Genomic DNA, 24894 nt, shown 5'->3' on the forward strand with positions numbered 1-24894 from the left:
GTTTTTGTAATGTTTTGAAATTATTTTAAGCAGTTACTTCATAGTTTCTTAGTCTTAAGCTTCTAAACTCTTCGGAGTTCTCTGGAAAGTTCAGTTAGTTTTTCCGAGAAAAACGTATGGATTACGTGTACAGAAACATTGTTTTGTTGGAATACAAAGAAGTATAATATTGCCTAATATAGTAATGTGCATTTGATTTCATTTATACAAAAATATTATTAATATTATAATGTTATTTTATGCTTGAAAGCTACTAGTGCTTTTCTCCTCTCCCAAGCTTAGGTGATCACACAAGACACACACACTAATACACGAATTTGTTGGCGACGTGTCGGAGTGGAGAGAAAGTAGTGAGTGCGAGGACGAATTTTCAAACATAATCACTTGAATGATGCGGCTTTAAAACTACTATGTATATATTGTTTTTAATATATAAAGTGTTAAACATTTGGAAAATTTAAGAAAACGACAGCCTATTACGAGAAAGTATCCTATATATAGAAGATTTTTCTTTGTATATCCTACCATTTTTGAGTCGGTGCTAGAGCCTGTCTGTTCCACCTGTGCCCTCGGAAACTAGGCGAACTATACTTCGGCTCCATTCCCGCCAACCTATGGAGGATATAACCCTCTCTTTGCTTAGGGAAAAGAAGGAATGGCCTAAGCTGTGTTGCCAATATGTCATTCAGTCGTTTGGTCTTGACGAGTGAACATTGTAGACTACTTAGAGGGACTAACAAGACAGAGGACAGCGAAGTCCGTGAAATAATTCATTCTGGCAACGCTTCCGCATCTAACAATTGAAAGATCTCGGCCGCAGCAACTTGTCCGTCCTCTTTCGAGGGAGGTGTGGAAAATCACATATCGACAGCAGCACCAGAAGGAGCACAGTTCTAATAGAAAGGCTCTACCACCTGGCTTATCATGCTATAACTATGGGTTTACTGGTGGGAGCAGTGCTGAGTCTAACCTTGTAGGTGTGTGTGTGTGTGTGTTATCAAATGGTGCTGAAAATCAACCGGTATTGGGAGGATTTCGTAATGGCCCTTTTCCATGCTAAGTTTTCGTATGTATGCCTTGTAAAACTGTGTCGGAAGTACGGGTTAACACTCGGAGTGACTACTACGAAAGCTATTGTGGCCCGTTACACACAACAGGCTTCCCTTGCGAAACATTCACCCACGAAAACCATCAGGAGAAGGCTTAAGCAAAATGACACCCGTAGTGCTAAGAGCGTTCTGTCGATTGCCGTGCCACCAAAATCTCCCGATGCAACATGATATGGGTCATAGATTCCACCTCGCACCGTCAAATGCTAACAAACAATTCGCAAGCTTCTTAGGTTGAAGTGTCGCGGAAGGCCCGTGCACACCATCTGCTACCGCGTCACGCTGTCGAACGTAAGACGAACTACAGGAAACTGTATGAAAAGCAGTGTTGGGCAAATTTCAATTGAATTAACAATTAACAATTAATCTGTAAATTTAATTGTTGATTGCAATTAACAATTGAAATAAGTAATGGTTAATTGTTAATTGCAGTTGGCCATTAATAAAGGAGAATCAATTGCAATTGATCAATCGATTGAAAGTAATTGCAGTGGAAAGTAATTGCAATTGAATTCTGTAATTCAATTGCAATTGAAATTAATTGGCAATTGATTCAATTGCAATTGATTTCCACAGCAATTACTTTCAATTGATTGATCAATTGCAATTGATTTTCACTGATTAATTTTCAACACTGTAGTTCAGAGAGGGCGTGGGGCAATGGAAACTTTAGCCACGACCAATTGACTCACCACCCGTCGTGACCCACGACCCACCGTGACCCACTGTGACCCACCACCCACCATAAACCACTCTTACCCACTGTGACCCACATACCCACCAAAACACATTGTCATCAACTCTGACCCATGATTCACGCCCTCTTCTCTACTGACTAAAGGGTTTAAACTTGTAATAAAACAAGCCTATAAAATTATCACTCATCGGAGTTTGAATTTCTACGATCAATCGCTCAAGCACCGCACTAATACAATAACGGCGGATCTGACCTTTCTAATATAAATAAAATAGAGTTTATTCGTGTGTCTGTCTGTCTATCTTTGTGCGGCCTGTGGACGAGACGAGTGGACCGAAACTTTTCAAAATTTGGTCACGGGTAGCTTGGTCTAGGCCCCAGACCAAGATGAAGAGTTTTTTTTTTTTTTTTAATTTCTTACTAGGGGGTCTCCAGGGACGTTTACCGGGACGGCCTGGGGACCAGAAAAGTCGACCGAGAGTTACCAAATTTTGGTCAAAGATACCTTGGTCCAGGTCCCACACCAAGGCAAAGCGTTTTCGACAAAATTCGAACCAGGGGACCCCAGGGGGGCGTTTACCGGGACATGTAAAAGTAGTAGAAAATGAACGATATCAGTGTCGATTTCATAGTTTTCGCGATCGCTGAGATCAATGGTGAAACTCCGATCGCATTAACTTCTAAATTCACCCTATTCGGCTGCGGGCCGTGGGTCAACAGAGGAGGAATACCGAAACTTAAAAGTAATCCAAAATAACCGATATTGGTGTCAAATCCATAGTTTTCGCGGTTGCTGGTATCAATGGTGACATTACCATTAGCGATGACTTTCAAATTCATACACCGTTGTATGCGGGCCTTGGGTCACCAGAGGGGGGAATTCCGAGACATGTAAAAATAATCTAAAATGACCGATATTAATGTCAAATCCATAGTTTTCGGGATAGCTGAGTTCAATGGTGAAACTCAAGACCGCGTTTACTTTCATATTTAGCCCCCATCAGCTAAGAAAGGGAGGCATTATAAAGGGGATCACGAGACATGTAAAAATCATCCACAATGTCCGATGTCAAATCCGTAGTTTTCGCGGTGGCTGACATCAATGGTGATACTTTCATTAGCGATGATTTTCAAATTTAGCCACCATTGTATGCGGGCCGGAAATCACCGGGGGTGGGGAATTGCGAGACATTTAGAAATAATGGAAAGTGACCGATATTAGGGTCAAATCCATAGTTTTCGCTGTCGCTGAGATGAATGGTGATACTTCCACAGGCGTTGATTTCCAAATACAGCCCCCATCGGCTGTGGGCCAGAGGCATTGTTTTTTTTCAAAATTGGAATCTGAGGATTATAGGGACTTTTACCGGCATATGTAAAAAGTAGTAGAAAATGGCAGATGTTAGTGTCACATTCATAGTTTTCGCGGTATTCGTTGGGGGTTGGTGGGGGCCAGAGGAGATTTTTTCACAATACGAACCAAGAGAGTCTGAGGGGGCGTTCACCGGGACATGTAAAAGTAGTAGAATTTGTGTCGAATCCATACTTATTGGGGTTGCTCAGACGTATAGTGACACCCCCGATAGTGTTTACATTGAAATTCAGCCCCCATCGGCCTTCCCAATGAAAACACATGTACGTTGTTGGATATATATTCACACAAAATATATCCAATTTTAGAAATGTTTCTTAATTGTTCACCCGTTGTTCAGTTTGTTTACATGGATATTTTATCTGATCCGTGCGAAGAACGGGCATAACAGCTAGTACGAAATGGTAAAGTGTTTGTTATGGAACAAATTACAATGAATTCAATTATATAGATAATAATTATAATTATAATTAATAATTATTTCCTTGTTGAATTATAGATACTTTTCAGTGGAAAACTGAATAAAATTTAAAAGTCCCAAATCAACGTAAAGTAGACCAACGTAAAGGAAAAATGTATAAAATTTTCCATATAATTAAGCTTACAAACTTAAATGGAAATTTAGCTTAATTGCATGGAAATTTTTTGTGTCGTTTTGTGCGCCTATTTCCTCGTTTTCTGCGTCACCGGAAATGGGTCAATGTTATCCTACAAATATGGCGGTACAAGTTAATGCTGTTCCGTCAGGAACGATTTCAAGGTCGTTTCCTTCACATCATCTTGTGCGTGTTTTCTACCGTTTAGTAAGCCTATTTCAACGTTTTGTGAATCAAGGGTAGTGGGTCAAAATGGGCATTCAATATGGGAAGAAAAATGATCCACTCTCCCACCAGTATCGAATTTCAAGGTCGCTTTTTCGCATTGTTTAGTGCATGTTTTTACCATTTCTGCGCATATTTTCATGTTTTGTGGGCCAACGAAAGTGGTTCAAAGACGACCTACAAATATGGCAGAAAAATACATATTCATTCCACTTTCAAGGTCCATTTTGATCCTCTCCCACTGATGCACAAAGCGACACAAATCATGCATAAAAATTGTGAAGGAAACCTCGACATTCGATGGTGACGGAACAGCATTAAGTTATTCCGCTATACTTGTAGGCTATTTTGAGCCATTTTCGTTGTCGCACTAAAGTGGAAATAGCAGCACAAAACAGTACAAAGCAGGCACTATACGATGCGAAAGAAACGACCTCCAAATTCGATAGTGGCGGAACAATGGCTCTATTTCCTCAGACATTGATGGACCATTTTGACGTATTTCTGGTGATGCTCAAAACGTGGAAGTAGGCGAACAGAACGGTACAAAATACACACTAAACGATGCGAAAAAACCAACCCCGAAATTCGATAGTGGCGGAACAGTAAGCCATTTAACTCTCACTTTAAAGCCCCGTTTAACTCACCTCTGGTGATGCACAAGACGAAAATTAGGTGCAGAAAACTTTTTAAAAAGGCACTAAACGATGCGAAAGTAATGATCTAGAAATTCGATAGTGTCGGAACAGTGGGTCATTTTCGTCACACCTTGGAGGCTCATTTTGACACACTTCTGGTGACGAACAAAACGTGGAAATAGAGACAAAACGTAACAAAACAGGCACTAGTCAATGCGAAAGGAAGGACCTCGAAATTCGGAGTGGCGGAGCAGTGGGTCATTTTCGTCCCACATTCGAGGCCCATTTTGACCGTCTTCCAGTGACGCACAAAACGTGGAAATGGGGGCACGAAACAGCACGAAAATTCAGTAGTCGATGCAAAAGAAAGGACCTCGAAATTCGGTAGTGGCGGAGCAGTGGGTCATTTTCGTCCCACCTTCGAGGCCCATTTTGACCGTCTTCCAGTGACGCACAAAATGTCGAAATAGGCGCACAAAAGGGTACGCGATGTGAAATTAACGACCTCGAAATTCGATAGTAGCGGAACTCTTGGTCATTTTCGTCCCATCTTGGAAGCCCATTTTGACCCACTTCCGGTGACGCACAAAACGTGGAAATAAGGGCACGAAACGGCACGAAACATTCACTAGTCGATGCGAAAGGAAGAACCTCAAAATTCGGTAGTGGCGGAGCAGTGGGTCAATTTCGTCCCACCTTTGAGGCCCATTTTGACCGTCTTCCAGTGACGCACAAAACTTCGAAATAGACGCACAAAAGGGTAAGCGATGTGAAATTAACGACCTCGAGATTCAATAGTGGCGGAACTCTTGGTCATTTTCGTCCCACCTTGGGGACTCATTTTAACCCACTTCCCATGACGCACAAAACGGAAGTAGACGCACAAAACGGCACAAAACGATGTGAAGGAAACGACCTCGAAATTCATTGGTGGCGGAAGAGCAATAATTTGTTCCGCCATATTTGTAGGCCCATTTTGACCCACTTCCGGTGATGCACAAAATGTGGGAATAGGCGCACAAAGCGACAAAAAACACGCACAAAAGATGCAAAACAAAGTACCTCGAAATTCGTTGGTGGTGGAACAAGTTAATGACGCAGTGAGCACCAATATAAGTATATACTGTAGTTCTTACCAGGAGGTGCGGTGGGTCAGTGGTAGAGCGTTCACCCCCGATGCTTGAGGTCCCTGGTTCGATTCCAGCTCGCGCAGTTTGGACTTTGTGGTGGACAAACACCGTGCTCGTGGATTTTCTCGGGGTTCTCCCGTTTCCTCCCACTTTCTTCATTTAATTCATTTCCCATCATCACCGGCTCGGTAAAGACGAGTTATCGAATCGGCTCGATTGGAGCCAATGGCTCGAACCAGCTCCGTTGAAACGAGTCCATAGGCTGGGTTCGAGTCAGCTTAACTGAGCCAATGGCTCGAACCGGCTCGGTTGGGGTAAGCAATCAGCTCGGTTCGGTTCGGCTCGTGTGAGCCACCGACACGAGCTGGCTCGGTTGGATGAGCTGTTGGCTCGGCTCATTTCTCGGTTCGGCTCGAAAAATGAATGAGCTGTGAGCGAGCCGCTTGAGTCTTTGACAACCCTAAACCCGGGTCGAGCAGTTTTAAACATGTTTGGCTTGAGTCCCATAACTTCTAACAATTTTTGGCTCGAGCCCGAATACTTGCTCCTCCTGAACTCAAACCAAGAACCTCGTAACCGATGTCCTTGCCTCCGGAAGATTTCTTGACTACCGAGATCGACAGTCAACTAATTTTTAGTATTCCGACCGCCTATATTCCATGTTTAGTAAACCGCCTATATTCCATGTTTATACAGGTACACGGTGTTATAATAATAATTAGTTATAGTAGTAGTAGAAGTATCATTGATAATTATATTGTCTATGTAGGATACTTGAAGATAGTAGTACTTGGAACTACACAAAGGATTTAGCTCGAATTGGCTCGACTCGGCTGAAAACTCGATCCGAATTCGAGTCGAGTTGGGGGAAATTTTTCGAGCCGAGGTCTCGAGTCGAGTTTTAAAGAAAACTCCTCGAACTCGCTCGTGCTCATTCCTATTGTATGCATGACGGGCATATAGAGTTCTTTCGAGGGGGATAGAACCATAAACATAATATATTTAAAAAATACTTAGTTTCACGGCTTTCTTCCCAGGGGGGAAAGGGATGGTAGGTATCCAGCATTTCTTATAAGTACCTTATTTGAAATATGTAAAACAGTAACAAGTGGACAATACAATATACACACATCTTCTTATCTTCAGTTTTAATTGCTGATTTCAATTGCAATTAACAATTACAATTAATAATTACAAGTTTCAATTGTCAATTGCGATTAACAATTGAATGTTTCAATTGCACCCTTTGCAATTGACAATTAACTATTAAAAGTTTCAATTGCCTGGTGACCAATTAACAATTAACAATTGACGAAAATTTAATTGCAAATTTTATGATTGAATTCAATTGCAATTGAAATTAATTGTCAATTACAAATTGAAATCAATTGCAATTGAAATCAATTGCAATTGATTTTCAGAGCAATTACTTTCAATTGATTGATCAATTGCAATTGATTTCAATTGATTTTGCCCAACACTGATGAAAAGTACCTGGGAGTTCCAAATGGAAGAAAGTTGTCACAATGGATGAATCATATGTCCATCTCACGTGCAGGGACTCACGTGGCTTTATGGTTGTTACGGGACTCGGATATGAGGGTAAGTTGCTAATACGCAAAGTGGACAAAAAGATGAAGGTGAATGTAAAATACCACTAAGAATCAATTCTGATCTCTTTCTATCGGAGAGACATCCCTCAATTGTATGGAATGGACACGAACCAGGTGAAATCCAGATGGACAAGGCTTCGAATCATACAGTCATAACATCACTACGTTTTTAGCAGGAAATCGCAGAGGAATTAGGAATTCGTGTCTTTCCGTTTTAGGGATATTTGTGCATTTGGACTGTTGAAACGACGTCTTCAACATCACCGACCTTGCGCTATGGGTGGTTAAGGGAAGGGTGCAGGAGTGAGTGAAACAGAATTCCCATGCCTGTCCTGTGCTGGATTTTGCTGCAATGGAAACTCTGATGCCGCATGATAATCCACCGTGCTGGGGTTCCAATAAAACATGATGGTGGCGGCGCGATATCTCTTAAGGTGAGTCAAAAATGGTCGGATATAAAGTGAATAACCTTCTGTATTCATCCATGGGAAGACAGAACTAAGTATAATTTTGTTATGTAATTATGTATTAATTATGTAATCTTATTTCTTTCCACTTCAATTCATTCTACCGTGTTTTATTCGCGTCCCGATACTCTTCGTCTTCGCATCATTTTCGTATATTCTATATAGGGCCAACTGGGAAACGGAAAAAGCTAGCAAAGTATATTCATAAAAAATTATGTAAAATTGATAATACTATTTTGCAATATAATATCAATTTTGTTGTAATTCTCATACCGTAGAAAGTTTGTAATCCATTAGATTCAGTAATAAAAAACAAGTTACTAGAAAAAAATCTTGTAATAAAATTTAAATAATATTTTATTTATTTAGCACGAAGTTTTCATCCAACCAGTATTTTATGTATGTGAACATTTTATTTATTTGTGTGCAAAATAATATTTACATGTACGTGCTAATATAAGATCTTGTTGCTGGACGTTATGAGCATCCAAGGTAAGGAGTGATTTACATGGGTTTCCAAATCGATCTCCTGTTCGGCTAATTATACTGTTATCCATCAATCAGTTTGCTGGGCTTGTAAACACCCAAACATTAGCCACTGAGCTTCGAAATCCTATATTCATGATACATATGTAAATTTTTGAGTTGAGTGAAGGAGACATAATCGAAGACGAACCCAGTAGGTCTATGCACTTCTAGGAGTGAGGCAGTTAAGACAGAGCTTAAATATCCACTTGGAGTTCACCTATGAGATGATTTGTACTACTGTCTGAATCACTTAGTGCCAGTCACATCCTAGATACAAAATTGTGCTTTCCGGAGCTGCGCTTGGATTGGAAGCACGCATTCGAACTCCGGGATACGCTTAAATTGGCCTCCGAACGAGCAGGGACTTATGGAGTTGAACCCAGACCCATACAATCCAAGGTTGAAGTTGCTGAAATACAGATCGGTCTTTCTTTCTGTTTGTAGTGACATGCTTTTGCGTGGGTTTCTCACAAATACAAGAAGCAACAAAACTTGGTGTAATCATGTTGGAAACCAGTAAAAAGGTAAGCATCCAAATGTGATCACCGAGAATCTGCTGGTTGGCTTTGCTATAGTTTGCTCTGCATAACAAGAATTGTTTCATGTTGTTATAAGTTTCCTTGATGTTAGGTGCAAAATCAATTGGAACCGATGGGAACAAGTTGATATTATGCAGAAGGACAACCTTCAGTCTTAACTTTTGTAAATCTTGGAAAAATTTCCAATCATCAGTATTGCAGTCAATTTTGAGATGGCATTAGACCCTTTATTGTATAGAAAGTGCAAAGTTATGTTCACTTTTGAAAAACTGAAGGAATCCAGTATGGTGGTTACCGAACGCAGTAATATTTACTTGCTGGTCAATACAATGCGATTGCTGTAGGCTAGACGCCTACAATTTCGCTTTTACCTTTAAGCAGTTCCAGATCATTTAACTCGCAGTAAAGTTTTACCAAATTAAATGTCAAGTTAGTTTTCAGATGGTACGTACTTTCTTTGAATGCTTCTGCTACAATAAGTTGTATTGCGTGAAAAAGGACTGAAAAGATCCCGGTTTTTCAATTGTTTACTTTCTGGATACAATAGTAAATGCAAGTGCAATAAATCATTACAAATCTCATACTTGTAGCTTTCTAACGAGGTAAATAGCTTGAAAGCCTTTGTGTTTACAGATCAGTATATCAACTGTATTTTGGTAAGTATGTAACTTCCATTAAGTTAAGAATTTCCTTCTCATAGCTTGAAAACTACAGCTTATCGGTGATGATTAAGGTCGGTTTTTTAATCAGCGTGATCGATTTAAATCAATAAGTTCGTAGGATGACAGATATTGTCACTATTCACAAATCCATATTACGTTTACAAAATACTAACATTCCAATGATACGTGTTACAATTTCACAACAGTCTGACGTTTAGTTCACAAGTTACGATGGTTTAATATGATGCAAATTTTGTAATTTTTAGAACAATGGAAAAATCTGAATTTCGTGTGTTGATAAAGTATTTCTTGTTAATCAGGAAATATACTTTAAAGCAAAGCAATAGCTTGACAAGGTCGTTCGGATTCTTCTCCTTTGGGACAAGTGGTAGAGAAGTGGTTTGCTGAATTTCAACGCGACCGTACAAACACTGATGATGTGGAACGCTCTGGTTGTCCCAATTCGGTAGTTGAAAAAGTTCACAAAATAATTTTGGCCGATCGTAAAGTAAAGTTGCGCGAGATAGCTAACATTAGAGATATAAGAAGGCAGTGTGCTCACTATTTTGCATGAACATTTGTCCATGAGAAAGCTCTGTTCGAAGTTGATACCGCATTTGCTCGGAGACGACCAAAAACAACACATTGACAATTCAAAGCGATGTTTAAAGTTGTTTCAGCGCAATAAAAGAAACTTTTCATGCTATATGTTACAATAGATGAAACATGGATCCATCACTAAACTTCAGAGTCAAATCGGCAGTCAGCTGCGTTGACAGCAACAGGCGAAACTCGCAGAAAGCAACCAGAAACGCAGATGTCATGTGGTAGGATTTTGGCCTCTGTATTTTGGGATGTGCAGGATATTGTATTCATCGATTACCTTGAGATAGAAAAATCCATTAGTAGCGAATATTATATGGCGTTTTTGCGTTTGAAGGAAGGAAGAAATTGCGAGGAAAAAAAAAACAAGAACAAAGATAAAAGAAGAAGAAACTACAAATAAAGAAAAATTGCTCTTGCAGAAAGACAATACACCGTATCACACGGCGATCGGAACTAGGACAAAATTGTACGAATTGCATTTTAATTGCTACCCCATCGACCATGCTCTCCGGATCTGGCTCCCAGCGACTACTACCTTTTTTGCAGACTGAAAAAAAATGCTTCAGGGAAAGAGATTTAGCTACAATTTCGAAGTGATTGCTGAAACTGAAACTTATTTTTGAGGCCGAAGATAAAGCGTTCTACAAAAAGAGGCATTGAAATGTTAGAGAAGCATTGGAATGAATGTATCACTCTTATAGGAGACTATGTTGATGAGGTTGAATTTTGCCTATACGTTGTTATTTTATTAGTTATCCTACGAACTTACTAATTTGTTAGTAATGAACAACTGGCTATTATTATAATTATTGTTTTATTTTATTTTCTCTTTTAGGGCCATGGAGAATATAGTGAAATACCTGAAGAAAAAGAATTTTTCGAAGTTTCGAAGAAATCAAAAGACATCGTTTGTCATTTCTATAAAACAGATACACCTAGATGCAAAATAGTGGATCATCATTTAAAGCTTCTCGCAGTGAAACATGTAGAGGCACGATTCTGTAAAATAAGTGTTGAACGATGCCCGTTTCTTACAGGTAGAGTACATGTGTTTTAATTCATATATAGTTATAAAATTTATATACTATGCTGCATGATGTACCAAAAATAAATAAAAAATAAACCAAAGAGAGGGGGGGGTAATAGTGGTGTGAGGTAATTCTTCATATAGAGTAAAAGAGTGATTCCAAATAACTTCCGGCGAAAAAACATTTACGATATGTTAACTAAAGTGAGAAAAATCCGCTTTGAAGTTCGATCATTTACGATATTTTAACTAAAGTGAAAAAAATTCGCTTTTGAAGTTCGATAACGTAAGACTGACTAACTGATCCATGACCTATGGAACCAGAAGGTTCGATTCCAGATTTACAGAAGCACTCAGTCGACTTCTGTCGTAAACCAACTGGATGAAGTTTCTACTTCGTAATCCTATTTCTTGAAGATCCATGTGAATATTGTCTTTGCATCTGTACCTAAGTCTTCCTATACTTTTGTTTTCGATTGGGTTTCCAATTAAACTTTTGAAACCCTTCCTACTTTATTCCATTCTGGCAATATGACCGCCCACCTGAGCCTCCTAGACTTAATGACTCTAATGTTACGTAAACGGTATGAATTGTACAGCGGTGGACACTTCTAAATGGTACACCTTAGCCGTAAATCTCCATATGGCTGTACCATTTAGAAGTGTCCACCGCTGTACAATGCCTCGTAAAATTCCCGCAATTCATTTTCCATTCCTCTCTCTCTCGGTTGCGAATATTTGCCTCAGGATTTTGTTTTCAGATACTTTCAGTCTGCGTTTTTCGTTCAAAGTAAGCGGCCATACTGCTCAACCATACAGCACAACAGGCATAATTATCGTTCGAAGAATTATTGAGCGCATTGTGGAATTTGATCGTTTACTTGACTTTACATGACTCTGAGAAAAATAGTTGAGAAGAGTCAGACAAAAAGGTTGAACTCGGAGTAGTCAGGGAATTTTTTAAATAGTCACAGACCTGCTAAATAAAATGTTGAAGTCCTGAAGAAAATGATCATTTTATGAATGCAATTATCTTGGCTTGCTGTAAGGTAATATCTTTGATTGAGAGCCTTTTCTGCAGAGATTTTAAACCTAACGACCAAGAACGTCGTATTTATTTGACGGTGTAAGAATTGTTGCGATTCTTCACAATTAGACGTGTGGAACTAGACATATCGACTGAACTAGATTAAATCGATATAATCGTCACTGATTTATAATGTGACGGAACTGGAAAATGTTATTGCTAGCAGAAATTTAAGATTCATTACAATTTTGTTATTGTTAAAAATTTTTGTCTGGCTACAGAGATTTACACATTATGTGAACTTCCATATTTATCCCAAATTTCGCTTTTCCCGTACATCATGAACATATGTTCATAGTACCATTTGCAATTCTATTTCACTCTGGAGAGAACGACATATGGCCCCTGATACTCGGATGATTTGTACTGTTCGGAAACTTTTATTTTATATATCCTACATTATCCGCATTTATATATGAAATTTGATATTGTCAAAGAGGGTTAAGAGATATTGTTTTTCCTCTCATACCTGTACAACATATTGCAATTAAACTTGGCACACGCATTACCTGTGGACCATAGTATTTTTCGAGATGAATTATATTTGAATATCTGTAGCTAGGTCCGCTTCGGAGGGCGCAAAATTAAACAAATTGGACTTTTTGCAGGAAAATAATTCTATTTTACTCCAAATTTCTATTCTTTTGTACACGCGCACACATGCACATGGTACCATTTGAAAATTCATTTCATTCTGAAGAGAATAACATATTACTCGGATGAATAGTTCTGAAGCAGTAGCTACTTAACTGAAATCAAAATTTTCCTCTAAAATTCCAGAAATTGAAAAGAGTGGAAGCTAATAAGGAAAATTTGATGCCCATAATTGTAACTACCTGGTGTGAAAAGGACAGTTAATAAATGTCTATTTATTTTTTAATTTTATTTATTTTTTGCGTTTTAACATATGTTGCGTAGCGTCTCTATAGAGCGGGCTAAGCGCGATCCCCAATGAGGTTAATGAGAGAGATATTGACCTAGCGCAAGTTTAATTAAAGACAGCGATCCCAGACTTGCTACCATGAGCTTCATTGAGACGAAGTAAGCCGAGCTCCATTGAAGATAGTGAGTCAGAGACCGAGCGATCCCTGATTACAAAATGGTGAAAAGAATGGTGTATGAACCGTTATATTCAAATAAGTAGTACTGGAGCAATACCTACTCAACTGAAAGTAAATATTTTTCTCAAGAAAAGTTCCATTTGGAAGAACTGATATGTTGGAACTTCTTTTTTTTTTTTTTTTTTTTTTTAAAAAAAAAGAACAAATCTCTTTTCAGTAGCCAATTTGATATCTTACATTGTATTTTAATTAAAGGACCTTTTGTAACATGCGATAATCCTCCTATACGTCACATAGTTCACCCAAAAAGAATTCGAAAATTTCCCGACCTCCTTCCTAATGTAACTATTTTTCGTTTTTATCTGTGTAATTTTCTAGGTGTACTATCGAGAAAACAGAGATAGATCTTCAGTAATGTTTCCATTTTAAAGTGAAACGTTTGTAATGTTTTTAATTCATGGTACTAAAAATGCTCTCTCTCTCTCTCTTTTTTTTTCTTTTTTTCCCTTTTTTTCTTTCTTTCTTTCTTCCCCTTTCTTTCTTCCCCTTTCTCTCTCTTTCTTTCTCTCTCTCACACACACACACCTCTACCTACCTACCTCTTTCATTTGTATGAGTGTAGTCCAAATCTAGTGTTGCAAAATCCTTTTTTTTTTATGTGAAGCATTTTAGATCTTTAGATCTGTAATTAGCTGACATACAAAGAAAGTTTATTTATTTGCACTAATACGCGAGTATGTACAATCACCTACATTAATACCTGGACTCCTGACCGTTATAATTCTATTACTTGGGATTCAGGTACACTTCATCTTCGTGCTTATCAAACCAGTTCTGGACGATGTGAGATGTATAAACAGGGGCCCTGTCACCTTGAAGCACGGAATTGCTATCTGGAAACAAAGTTTGCACCATCGGATGCTACACAATAAGTACATTTACGTTTTTTTTTTTTTTTAAAAAAAAAAAGATCATTTCTGATCTTAACCCTGCTGTCACTAACATCGTGTTCCTTCATCTATATTATATTCCGGACAAAATATAATACTACAGTTAGCTAGTTTTCAACGCGTGGAAATGATGATCATATACAAAATTCAATAGCTAATTTATTTTATTATTGAATTGCAATTAACTTAGAAATGGAATATTATTGAGAAGTTTCTAATGTTACATTACAGGACCGAAACAGCGGTTCCAAACGTAGATTGTTGGAATAATGATAGAAATTAATTTTGTTTTTATATTACAAGAAAATACTTTTCTCCGTGTGCTAATTGTAATTGTTGGAAAAGTTGTATCGAGGGGTTGGCAAGATTGGCCCCCACCAGGGGTGGAGACACGAGAGGACGTAAAAAATAGTGCAATTATCACTTATAAGAGGCAACAAGTATTAAAATCAGAATTCACTCTTTCAAAATGGGAAATTGTAGGAATGAAATAGCTCGTTTGTAAATAGTACGCTTTTAAACATATGAAACTTCTTGACTGTGGCGGGGGAGAGGGTCGAAAAGGGAAATAGTGTAAAATTTGGGTCGCAGCGAGTAAAGTTCTGCTACGAGCACAGGATCATCTCTGTGCGACTCTGATAGTTGAGACACTAAAATCTTCCAATTATATAAAAGATAAAGCAATACGAAACTAAGAATATTTTTCCCTAGCGGGTGGTTTACATCAAAAGATTACGATTAGCATATCTCTGTGTTTCAGGATTGCATTTTTACCCCAACTCCCAGAGGCGGTTTCTGGGGCGGATGAACCGGGTCTTGCCCAGGGCTCCGCGCATTAACTAAATTATTTGTAACACATATGTATTCAAACATGTATGTGTGTGTGTGTGTATGTAAAATGTAAAATACGTTTGAGTCAGTGTCTCCAATCCAAATAATAGGGCCCTACGGCGCCAACTCCTCAACCGCTCCGCAAAAACAAACGCCTCCTCGGTCACCTACACGTCGTTGGCTACTTCCATGGTATATTTTATAACAATCGACTGAATATGCTTTTCAAGTTTCTACCTCATTTTCTTGGAAAGAGAATGCGGAAGACTCGCTAGATATACCAGTAAAAGGAATGATAACATCCCTCACGGAGCACGTATTAGCTCTCAGCCTCTTTCTTTCACTGATTCTTGTATATGTATGTATGTATTGGTGTTAATATTTTAGCTTACACTGTCTCTACTCAGAAGGGTAGCAACAAACACAAAAGCCAAAAATTCATTCTGTCCATTTTTCTTGCATCATGCATTTCCGAAAAAAATAATCATATAATACTCATAATTGTAAGAAAGTATTAGTATTGTTTGTTAGCTTTCTGTATACAAGGAACTATTTATATTATTTACCTCATATTCTAGTAATAATTGAAAAGAAAAAAATTAGCTTTATGTGATAAGCAGACAAAAGGAAACTTGTAACGCAAGTAATAGAAAATCCCACAAATGAAATTCCATGGAAATGACCTTTTTCTGCTGCATAATTCTCGCTTTTCTTTAAAAAAAAAAAAAAAAAATCTATTCCTGTCTGTAGAAAGAAAATATATGTTACTCATTAATGGTTGAGATTTTGCCCTGCAGCTGAACACGCCTTGTAAACGTAGACCGATCTGACAGACTGCAGGTACACGGAAAAAAAAAAAAAAGAAAAGAAATGTTGGATTCCTCTTCCTCTCTCACTGCAAGTGTGGATATTTGTCATAGGGGATTTCCTGGACACATTCAAGTTGACCGCTACGATCTTTCAGTTCTTCGCAGTAGAGGTGCTAGTATTGATAGATGAAAAACTGAACATCTAGTGACGAAAAAGCGAAATACTTAGAGGAGGAAGGGGGGAGGGGAGGGAAACAGTCACTTTAATTTTTGTAATTGAAGATGAAATCAAGAAATAACTGAACCATCTCAGTGATCGCTTCAGGTAATTCAGGAAACTTGGTTGTATACACACGAGCAAAAGTGCATTCACACTTCCATTTTTCATATCCTGCAACGTTAGACAACCAATAATACTGTTAACCTTTTCAGGACGAATGGCTCAACCCTTGAGCCAGTAATTCAAACCTCTCTAGCTCAGCTCCTAATTAACCTAGAGATATGATTTTGGTATGTATCTCTTCAGAAAGGACGGAACTTTCTAATCCTGTGTATATCATAATGTAATGGGTCCCGCCGTGAAGTTGGGTGTTTATAGTTTTCCCTCTCTCCCTTCAGAATTTGGGGGGAGGTACCCCCCCTGATAGAGCTACAAGGATAAAAAAATGGCATCCATAGAGACAAATGAACATACTAACTAGCCATACCCAGTCCATGACTTTTGGGCTTGAGAGGGGTGAATAGGAGGGGTATTGAATTTACCCTTTTTCTTATTGTATATTTTCTTATAAAGACAAAAAATATATTTCAAATTTGAGGAACTCTGCCAACATTGTTATTCGTCGTACGCAAGAAAAAAACCTCACATTTACGACAGATATTTGGGACAATGATAAACAAAAGTCAAACCCATCGGTTCAATACAAATGGAAAATAAATTCAGAACCCCACACCTACGTGACACATCCTGTATATTATTCAATATCCACTGTAATGTACTCTAACGTTGACAGCCCTAGCGACATTCCTAATTATCACAGACACACAAACCATACCTCGTTGAAAACCTTATAGATCAGCCATTCCAACAATGTAACTTTTGTGTGTCTCGGGCCAAACCAGTAAAAGAAGAAGAAGACGAGTCAAAATTTTGGGTGGAAAATAAAATTTTTCGAAATTTGTCGGTCTATGGCAACGCTGTTATTTTTCTTACGCAAGGAAAAAATCTCACATTTACGCCAGACATTGGGAACAACGATATAAAAAAATGAATGGTGTAAGTGCAATAGGAGTGAAGAAAAAAATTCGGAACCTCGAACCTACGTGAATCATCGTCTATTTTTTTCGATAGATTGTGGTATACGCTAATATCGGCAGGCTTGGCCACGCTCCTAATTGTCACAAGCATATCAGCTATACCTCCTTGGAAAACTTATGGAACAAACATTCCAACAAGGTAACTTCTGTGTGTCTCAGGCCAAACCAGTAAAAGAAGACGACGAAAGTCAAAATTTTGTTGGGAAATTAAAATTTTTCGAAATTTGTCGGACTATGGCAACACTGTTATTTGTCGTACGCAAGGAAAATAATTCTCACATTTGCGCCAGACATTGGAAACAACGATGTGGAAAAATGAAGGGTTTAGGTGGAATAGGAGTGAAGAAAAAAATTCGGAACGCCGACCCTACGTGAATCATCCTGTATGTTTTCGAGAGATTGTCGTATAAGCTAACATTGGCAGACTTGGCCACGCTCCTAATTGTCAAAAACATATCAGCTATACCTCGTTGGAAAGCTTATAGAACAGACATTCCAACAAGATAACTTATTGAGCAGACAGACACACACACACACACACACAGAGAGAGAGAGAGAGAGAGAGAGCGAAAGGAAAACAGTTATCACCTCAGAACGCACCGTTCTATTTTTAGCCTGATCAAAGTCAGCTGTAGCTATCAGTTGAACCTAAGGGTCGTAAATATGCATTTCTTTCAACTCCCTCCTTTGACAGGTTATTTAGTTTAGAAAAAAACTTCCTGACGAAGCAAAAGGAAAGAAAAGCAATGATCTTGCGACGAACAATGTTAGGCGAACCAATGCGAGTTTATTCTCTGCCGTTAGTAAGAGTGCATTCCTACTGCACTTGGTTTATTTTTTGCACAGTTATTCACAATAACGGGGGTAAATGTGAGAATTATTTTTCTTGCATACGACAAACAACAGTGTTGCCATAGTCCGACAAATTTCGAAAAACTTGATTTCCACCCAAAATTTTCATTTTTATCTTTTTTCTTTTACTAGTTTGGCCCGACAGACACGAAAGTTATCTTGTTGGAATGTTTGTTCCATAAGCTTTCCAACGAGGTACAGCTGATATGTTTGTGACAATTAGGAGCGTGGCCAAGCCTGGCGATATTAGCGTATACCACAATCTATCGAAAAAAAATACAGTATGATCCACGCAAATTCGGTGCTCCGAATTTTTTCCTCCATTTCTATTGCACCTACACCATTCATTTTTTTATATCATTGTCCCCAATGTCTGGCGTAAATGTGAGATTTTTTTTTCTTCCGTACGAGAAATAATAGCGTTGCCATAGTACGACAAATTTTTAAAAAATTGATTTTCCAACCAAAATTTTGATTTTCGTCTTCTTCTTTTACTAATTTAGCCCAAGAGACACGAAACTTGCCCTGTTGGAATGTGTGTGTTATACGAATTCCAACGAGGTATAGCTGATATGTTTGTGACAATTAGGAGCGTGGCCAACCCTCCCAATGTTAGCGTATACCACAATCTCTCGAACAAAATACAGGATGATTCACGTAGGTTCGGGGTTCCGAATTTTTTCCTCCATTCCTATTGTACGTAAACCCTTCATTTTTTTATATCATTGTTCCCAATGTCTGGCGTAAATGCAAGATTTTTTTCCTTGCGTACGACAAATACCAGTGTTGCCATAGTCGGACAAATTTGGAAAAAGATTTTTTCCCAAAAATTTTGACTTTCGTCTTCTTCTTTTACTAGTTTGGTCCGAGAGACACGAAAGTTACCGTGTTGAAATGGGTGTCTCATAAGGTTTCCAACGAGGTATAGCTGATATGCTTGTGACAATTAGGGGCATCACCAGACTTGCCAATGTTAGCGTATACCAAAATCTATCGAAAAAATACAGGATGATTCACGTAGGCTCGGTGTTCAGAATTTTTCCCTCCATTCCTATTGAATCTAAACCCTTCATTTTTTGATATCATTGTTTCCAGTGTCTGGCGTAAATCTGAGATTTTTTTTTGCTTGCGTACGGTATATATCAGCGTTGCCACAGTCTGACAAAATCTGAAGAATTGTATTTTTGAAAAAAAAAAGATTTTCGTCTTCTTCTTCTTTTACTAATTTGGTCCGAGAGACACGAAAGTTACTTTGCTGAAATGTCTGTTCTATAAGGTTTCCAACAAGGTATGGTTTGTTTATGTGTGACATTTAGGAGCGTCGCCAAGCCACCCAACGTAAGGGTAGACGAAAATTTCTCGGGAAAATAGGAACAGGATGATTCACCTAGATTCTATCTTCCGATTTTTTTTTTACCTAGCTATTGTACCTTTGCCCTTCATTTTTTGGTATAATTATTATCAATGTCTGGCCTACAGATCAGAATATTTTTTCTAGCGTACCACTAGAAACAGTGTTGGCAGACTCAAAAATTTCGAAAAAAATATTTTTTTCTCTTTCTTTCTTCTTCTTCTACGGGTTGGGTACGGTAGCCTGAAAGGTTATCTTACTAGAATCTTTGTTTCATAAGCTTTCCAACAATGTATAATTCATACCCATGGAAGAATTAGAAGGGGGGCTAGGGCCGCCAAAGTAAAGGTCTACGATTTTCTTGAAATCCCTGCCCGTCCTGAAAAGGTTAAGGTTGGCTGGTTGAGAACAACACAAGGCGTTTTACAAGTGCACAAGTTTATTCGAAACATGTCAGTGCAGCAAACATTCATATTATTTTACAGGTTACAATATTTTCTAAAATCTCTGAATGTTTTTTACATTATTCGCTTCAACGTTACCTTCACTTTTGTTGCTTACCAGTTTTAATATCTCCAGTAAAACTTTAGGGAAAAATACCAGGTCGAGGTGTTTTGACTTCTATTTTGTTTTGCGAGAGTATTTTTATCAGGAAAACCAGCTTAGTTTTTATTTTTTCAAATGTATTATTACTATTATTATTATTATTATTATTATTATTATTATTATTATTATTCATTACCACATTAAAGCTAACAAGAATATTTTCTGAAGTTACACTAGTTTCCAGTGTGTTCGGAAAATGAAGCAAAAAAAAAAAAAAAAAAAAGGAAAAGGAAAAGAAAAAGAAAAAGAAAAAAAGAAAAACTAAGAAAGTATAAGCAAGATATGCAGTGTGTGCCAGTTCAATTTGCGAAAACCATTGCATCAGTAGAAAACATGTCATATGTTTCAAATATGACAGTCATATTTTGTGTAATTTAATCCTCAATTAATGATACAGGCATGTTTTTACTAGAAGCATATACGATATCAAAATAATACGAGTTCTCCCTTGTAATACGCCGTAATATATCACTCACTATCCCTTGTTATATTCTAAGTAATCGAGAACTGTAATTTCGTAAAGAAGAATAAACAAAAATTAACTAAAACATAATCAAATATGAATATCGATGAGTGTTTCGGATCTTATTTCAGTTGGAGATATTTCCACTCTCTTTTTCTCGATTAACATGTGCATAATTCTTGCATCTAATCTCTGGTAAGAGAACTGTGAGTAAAGAGAAGTCATCATACACCTTGCAAGAGCAAATTAAATTTAAAAAAGTTTTTAATTGATTTACAGTGGATTGGAACCCGCGACCCCACGATTTCTAACCTATTGCCTATAACACCTCGGCTATTCTTTCACTACTCTTTAGTCTCCTAACTTGACAGTAGTATGACACAATATTTCTTTTCTACTATAGAAACCTGTGTGTCTTGGTTGGTATTAAATTAATTACAATGAAATCTAAAAGGAGCGTCTTGAGTGGTAAAGTAATATCTGTCAAAAACATTTTTGTCGCGGGTCTACATTGTTTAACCCTTCTTGAAATCGATGTTTTGAACAATCAGTCCATACATTACGCATACACTTAGTAATTTAATTATGTTTAACAAAGCTATTCAAGTAACAAATATGAATAAAATAGATATTTACTTTTATTTTACTGTTGCAGTTCACACAACAAGTTGTAAAACGATAAAAAAGAAATCAGAACAAGTATTATTTAACATTTTATTTAACACTATCTTCATCGCCAAGCACTTAACGTTAATACAAGAAAACTATTACAACTAGTCCCAGATATTATATTTGTTACAGAAACTTCTGTTATGTATTGTTGAGCGAGTGATATCGTAAATGACTGAAATTTTCATTTGGTGTCTTGGGTTCGAATCTCCGCCACTCCTGGTTTGATTTTTTTCTAATGCTTGTTAAAAAGGGAACCATGAAAAGAAGCAAGACTTCAGTTATTTCCATTTGGAGCTGACTACGTGATCCTTGTGCTTTAATACTACGTCAAACAACAGTTTGTCTAATGGCGGGCTTAAGTCCTTGAGCAGTAATTGCGACTGCTTTGAAACCAAATGCGACTAATTGTATCTTTAATCTGTGTTATCTGTAGTTTGGTGTGGAGAAGACAGAAAATTGAGGACCGAAGTTATAAGAACAACTCAGGTATTATAAACTATGCCAAAATTTTTGACTTATATCATCATCCAATAAATACGAAAGACATTTTAAATGGAATAAAAATCACACGGAACTTTGTAAGCGGAAGCAAACAAACCTAACGTAAACACCCAAGGGCGAATCTTTTACCGTGTATTCATCGTGGTTCAGTGGTCAAGGCACTTTGCCAGTAATCTGAAGTTCCTCGAATCGGATCCGCGAAGGACAAATATATATATATATATATATATATATATATATATATATAATTTTACTTTAGAATTTTTCGTGTCGATGACCGGCGATGAATTACCTTAAGATATTTGAAGGTTTTTTATTTTCTTCAGATATTTGAATAATCGCATGTTTCAATACTTGAACTCTCAAATCTCCACTAATAATAATAATATTAATGCTAAACTAATAATAATAATAATTATCTCCTAGAAGATTACAGGCTAGGAGCTTGTTATCTCTGAGAACATACAATTACAAGCAGAAATATGACTGGCAAGAATATGCGGTTTTGTTTAGTGTTGCCCACGAGAAGAGAAATTTCTCATCTCGTTATTAAAACAAAACAAACAAAATCAAGACGAGAATGGACATTTTCCATTCGAGACAGGGCAAGGCTACCTCAAATTATCGTCTAGCTTTCAAGATGAAAATCAAAACGAGACGAAAAGTATCGTAAACATTTGTCGTCTTATCTCGATTCTCGAACAATTGCTCGGTAGACTGAATCTTATACGCTATTTTATTACTTTGTATTTCTGAGCTCATCGAATTATGGTCTGTGTAGGTATTTTTGTAGCAAAAACTAGCTAACTAACTCTATGGCCTATGGAACCCGGAGGTTCAATGCCGCGTTCACAAAAGCTCTCCACTGACTTCTATCCTTACCCAATTGGATCCAGTTTCTACTTTGTATTCCTATCTCTGAGAGATCCATCTTAATATTGTCCTCCCATCTGCGCCTAGGTCTTCCTAATGGTCGTTTTCCGATTGGTCTTCCAGTCAATGGTCGTTTCTACTTTCTTCCCTTCTAGCTACATGACCTGCCCACCTAAGCCTTTTAGACTTGACGACTCTAACAATGTTGGGTAAACCGTATAAATTAGGTAGTTCCTCGTTATGAAGTTTCCGCCATTCCCCATTTCCGTTCCTCTTGGGTCCGAATATTCGTCTCAGGATCTTGTTCTCAAATACTTTCAGTGTATGTTCTTCTTCCAGAGTAAGGGACCATCTTTCGCAACCATACAGAACAACAGGCATGATTATCGTTTTATATATTTTAAGCTTCGAATTCCTCGAAAGAATTCGCGACAAGAGATATTGAATCATTGAACCGTATAGCAACACGAATTCCCTGCTTTTATTCGAAATTTAATTTCTTTCGTGAATATGATTTTTGTCTGTTAATATTGATCCTAAATATTTGAAACTATTTACTTTATCCAAAGTATTATTTAACATTTTAATGCATCCATAATTTGCAATTTTACGGTCCCGACGCGCTTCCATGTGTTTAGTTTTCTCTGCATTTACTTCTAAACCCATGTCCCTGCAAGCGTTTAATAAGATCTCTGCATTTCTTTCTACTGTTCTTCTATCATCCCCCATTAAATTTACATCATCAGCATATGCCATAACCTGGTGAATACCGTTCAACTCCAGGCTCTGGTTGCTATCTTTGATTTTCCTTATGGCGTATTCCAGAACAAAGTTAAATAATAATCGCAACAACGCATCTCCTTGTTTCAGGCAATTTTCGACGTGAAAGCTCGTGGACAAAAATGATCCTACCCGGACTTTACTTTATGATTCATTTGAACATATCTTAATTAATCTAATTAGCTTTCTCGGTATTCCAAGTTCTGTAAGAACGTTGTATAATGTTTCCTAACATAGTCGTACGCCTTTTTAAAATCAATAAATAATTGATGTACCGGGGTGTTGTATTCCCACTTTTTTTTCCCGAATATTTGGCGAATGGTAAATATTTGGTCGATAGTTGATCGATTTCGTCTAAATCCGCACTGATAATCTCTAATAATTTCATCTGCGTATGGGGTCATTCTTGCTAATAGAATATTTGAAAGGATTTTATAAGATGTTGACAAACGAGAAATGCCTCGATAATTATTACAGTCAGTTTTGTCAACTTTCTTGTGAATGAGAACAATGATTGATTCTTTCCACTCTTGTGGCAATTCTTCCTTGTTCCAGATAAGGAGAATGAGTTTGTGTATCTTGTTCCACAATTTTTCGCCTCCAGCTAAAATTAACTCAGCCGGAATTTCATCTACACCCGGAGATTTGTGTTTCTCTAATTTCTTTATAGCGGTTTCTACTTCTATTCGGTTGGGTTCTAGAATGTACGGTTCTGCGGTGTGTATTTCCTTTTCTCCACGCACATTAGTTTTTGGCTGCGTGTTCAGCAAATCGTCAAAGAAATCTTTCCATCTATTTAAGATGCTATCCGTATCAGTGAGAACTGCTCTGTCAGATTTCTTTAATATATAAGCACGAGGTTGATAGCCTTTCTTAAATTCGTTGATTCCCTTATACATATCCCGAATGTTTTTATTTTTACTGTTATCTTCAAGTTCTTTAATTTTATCTTTCAAAAAATCGCTTTTCTTTTTTCTAAAAGTTTTGGAAGTTTCCCGCCTAATTTCTACGAAAGTTTGTGTAGCTATTTCGTTTGGATTTTGTAGCCAACCCAATTTATACAGTTTTCTCTGCTAGTTTAGTGCATTCCTGGTCGAATCATCGTTTATTCCTACGTATTACCGCGTGTCCCAATGCTTCTTTTACTGAAGTTTTAATGCTGTCTCTGATTTCATTTCACTTATCCTCGACACTAGTGCACTCCAAATGTTCTAAAGCCGAGAATCTATCTGGTTTCCTCTAATTTCTTTAAATTAAATCTCTCCATTTTTAAACATTGAATATTTGCGTTGTTCAACGTTAATCTCTTATTATTGCTGCAGTCAGGTAGTGATCAATGTGACAATCAGCTCCTCTGAACGACCGAACTTCAGTTATGCTAAATTTTCCTCTTCTATCTACCAAAACGCGATTAACTTGATTATGTGTTTTTCCGTCTGGTGAGGTCCAGGTATATTTATGAATGTCGCGATGTGGGAATTTTGTACTTTTCACGATAGGGTTTTTGAGTGTTGCAAAGCTCAAGAATCTCT

The 24894-nt window shown here is 37.6% G+C and overlaps 1 protein-coding gene across 1 annotated transcript in view; it reads left to right on the forward strand.

Annotated features, from left to right (window-relative positions):
• The window catches only part of LOC145680912 (phosducin-like protein 3), a 220213-nt gene that overhangs the window by 104518 nt on the left and 90801 nt on the right, over positions 1-24894 (forward strand). The window contains exon 3 of the mRNA XM_081752073.1: positions 11018-11219. Coding sequence (XP_081608199.1) covers positions 11018-11219 — 202 coding nt within the window. The remainder of the gene's footprint in view (positions 1-11017; positions 11220-24894) is intronic.

This window comes from Thermobia domestica, chromosome 3 (assembly GCF_964235325.1).
Source record: "Thermobia domestica chromosome 3, izTheDome1.hap1.1, whole genome shotgun sequence".
NCBI classification, from domain to species: Eukaryota; Metazoa; Arthropoda; class Insecta; order Zygentoma; family Lepismatidae; genus Thermobia; species Thermobia domestica.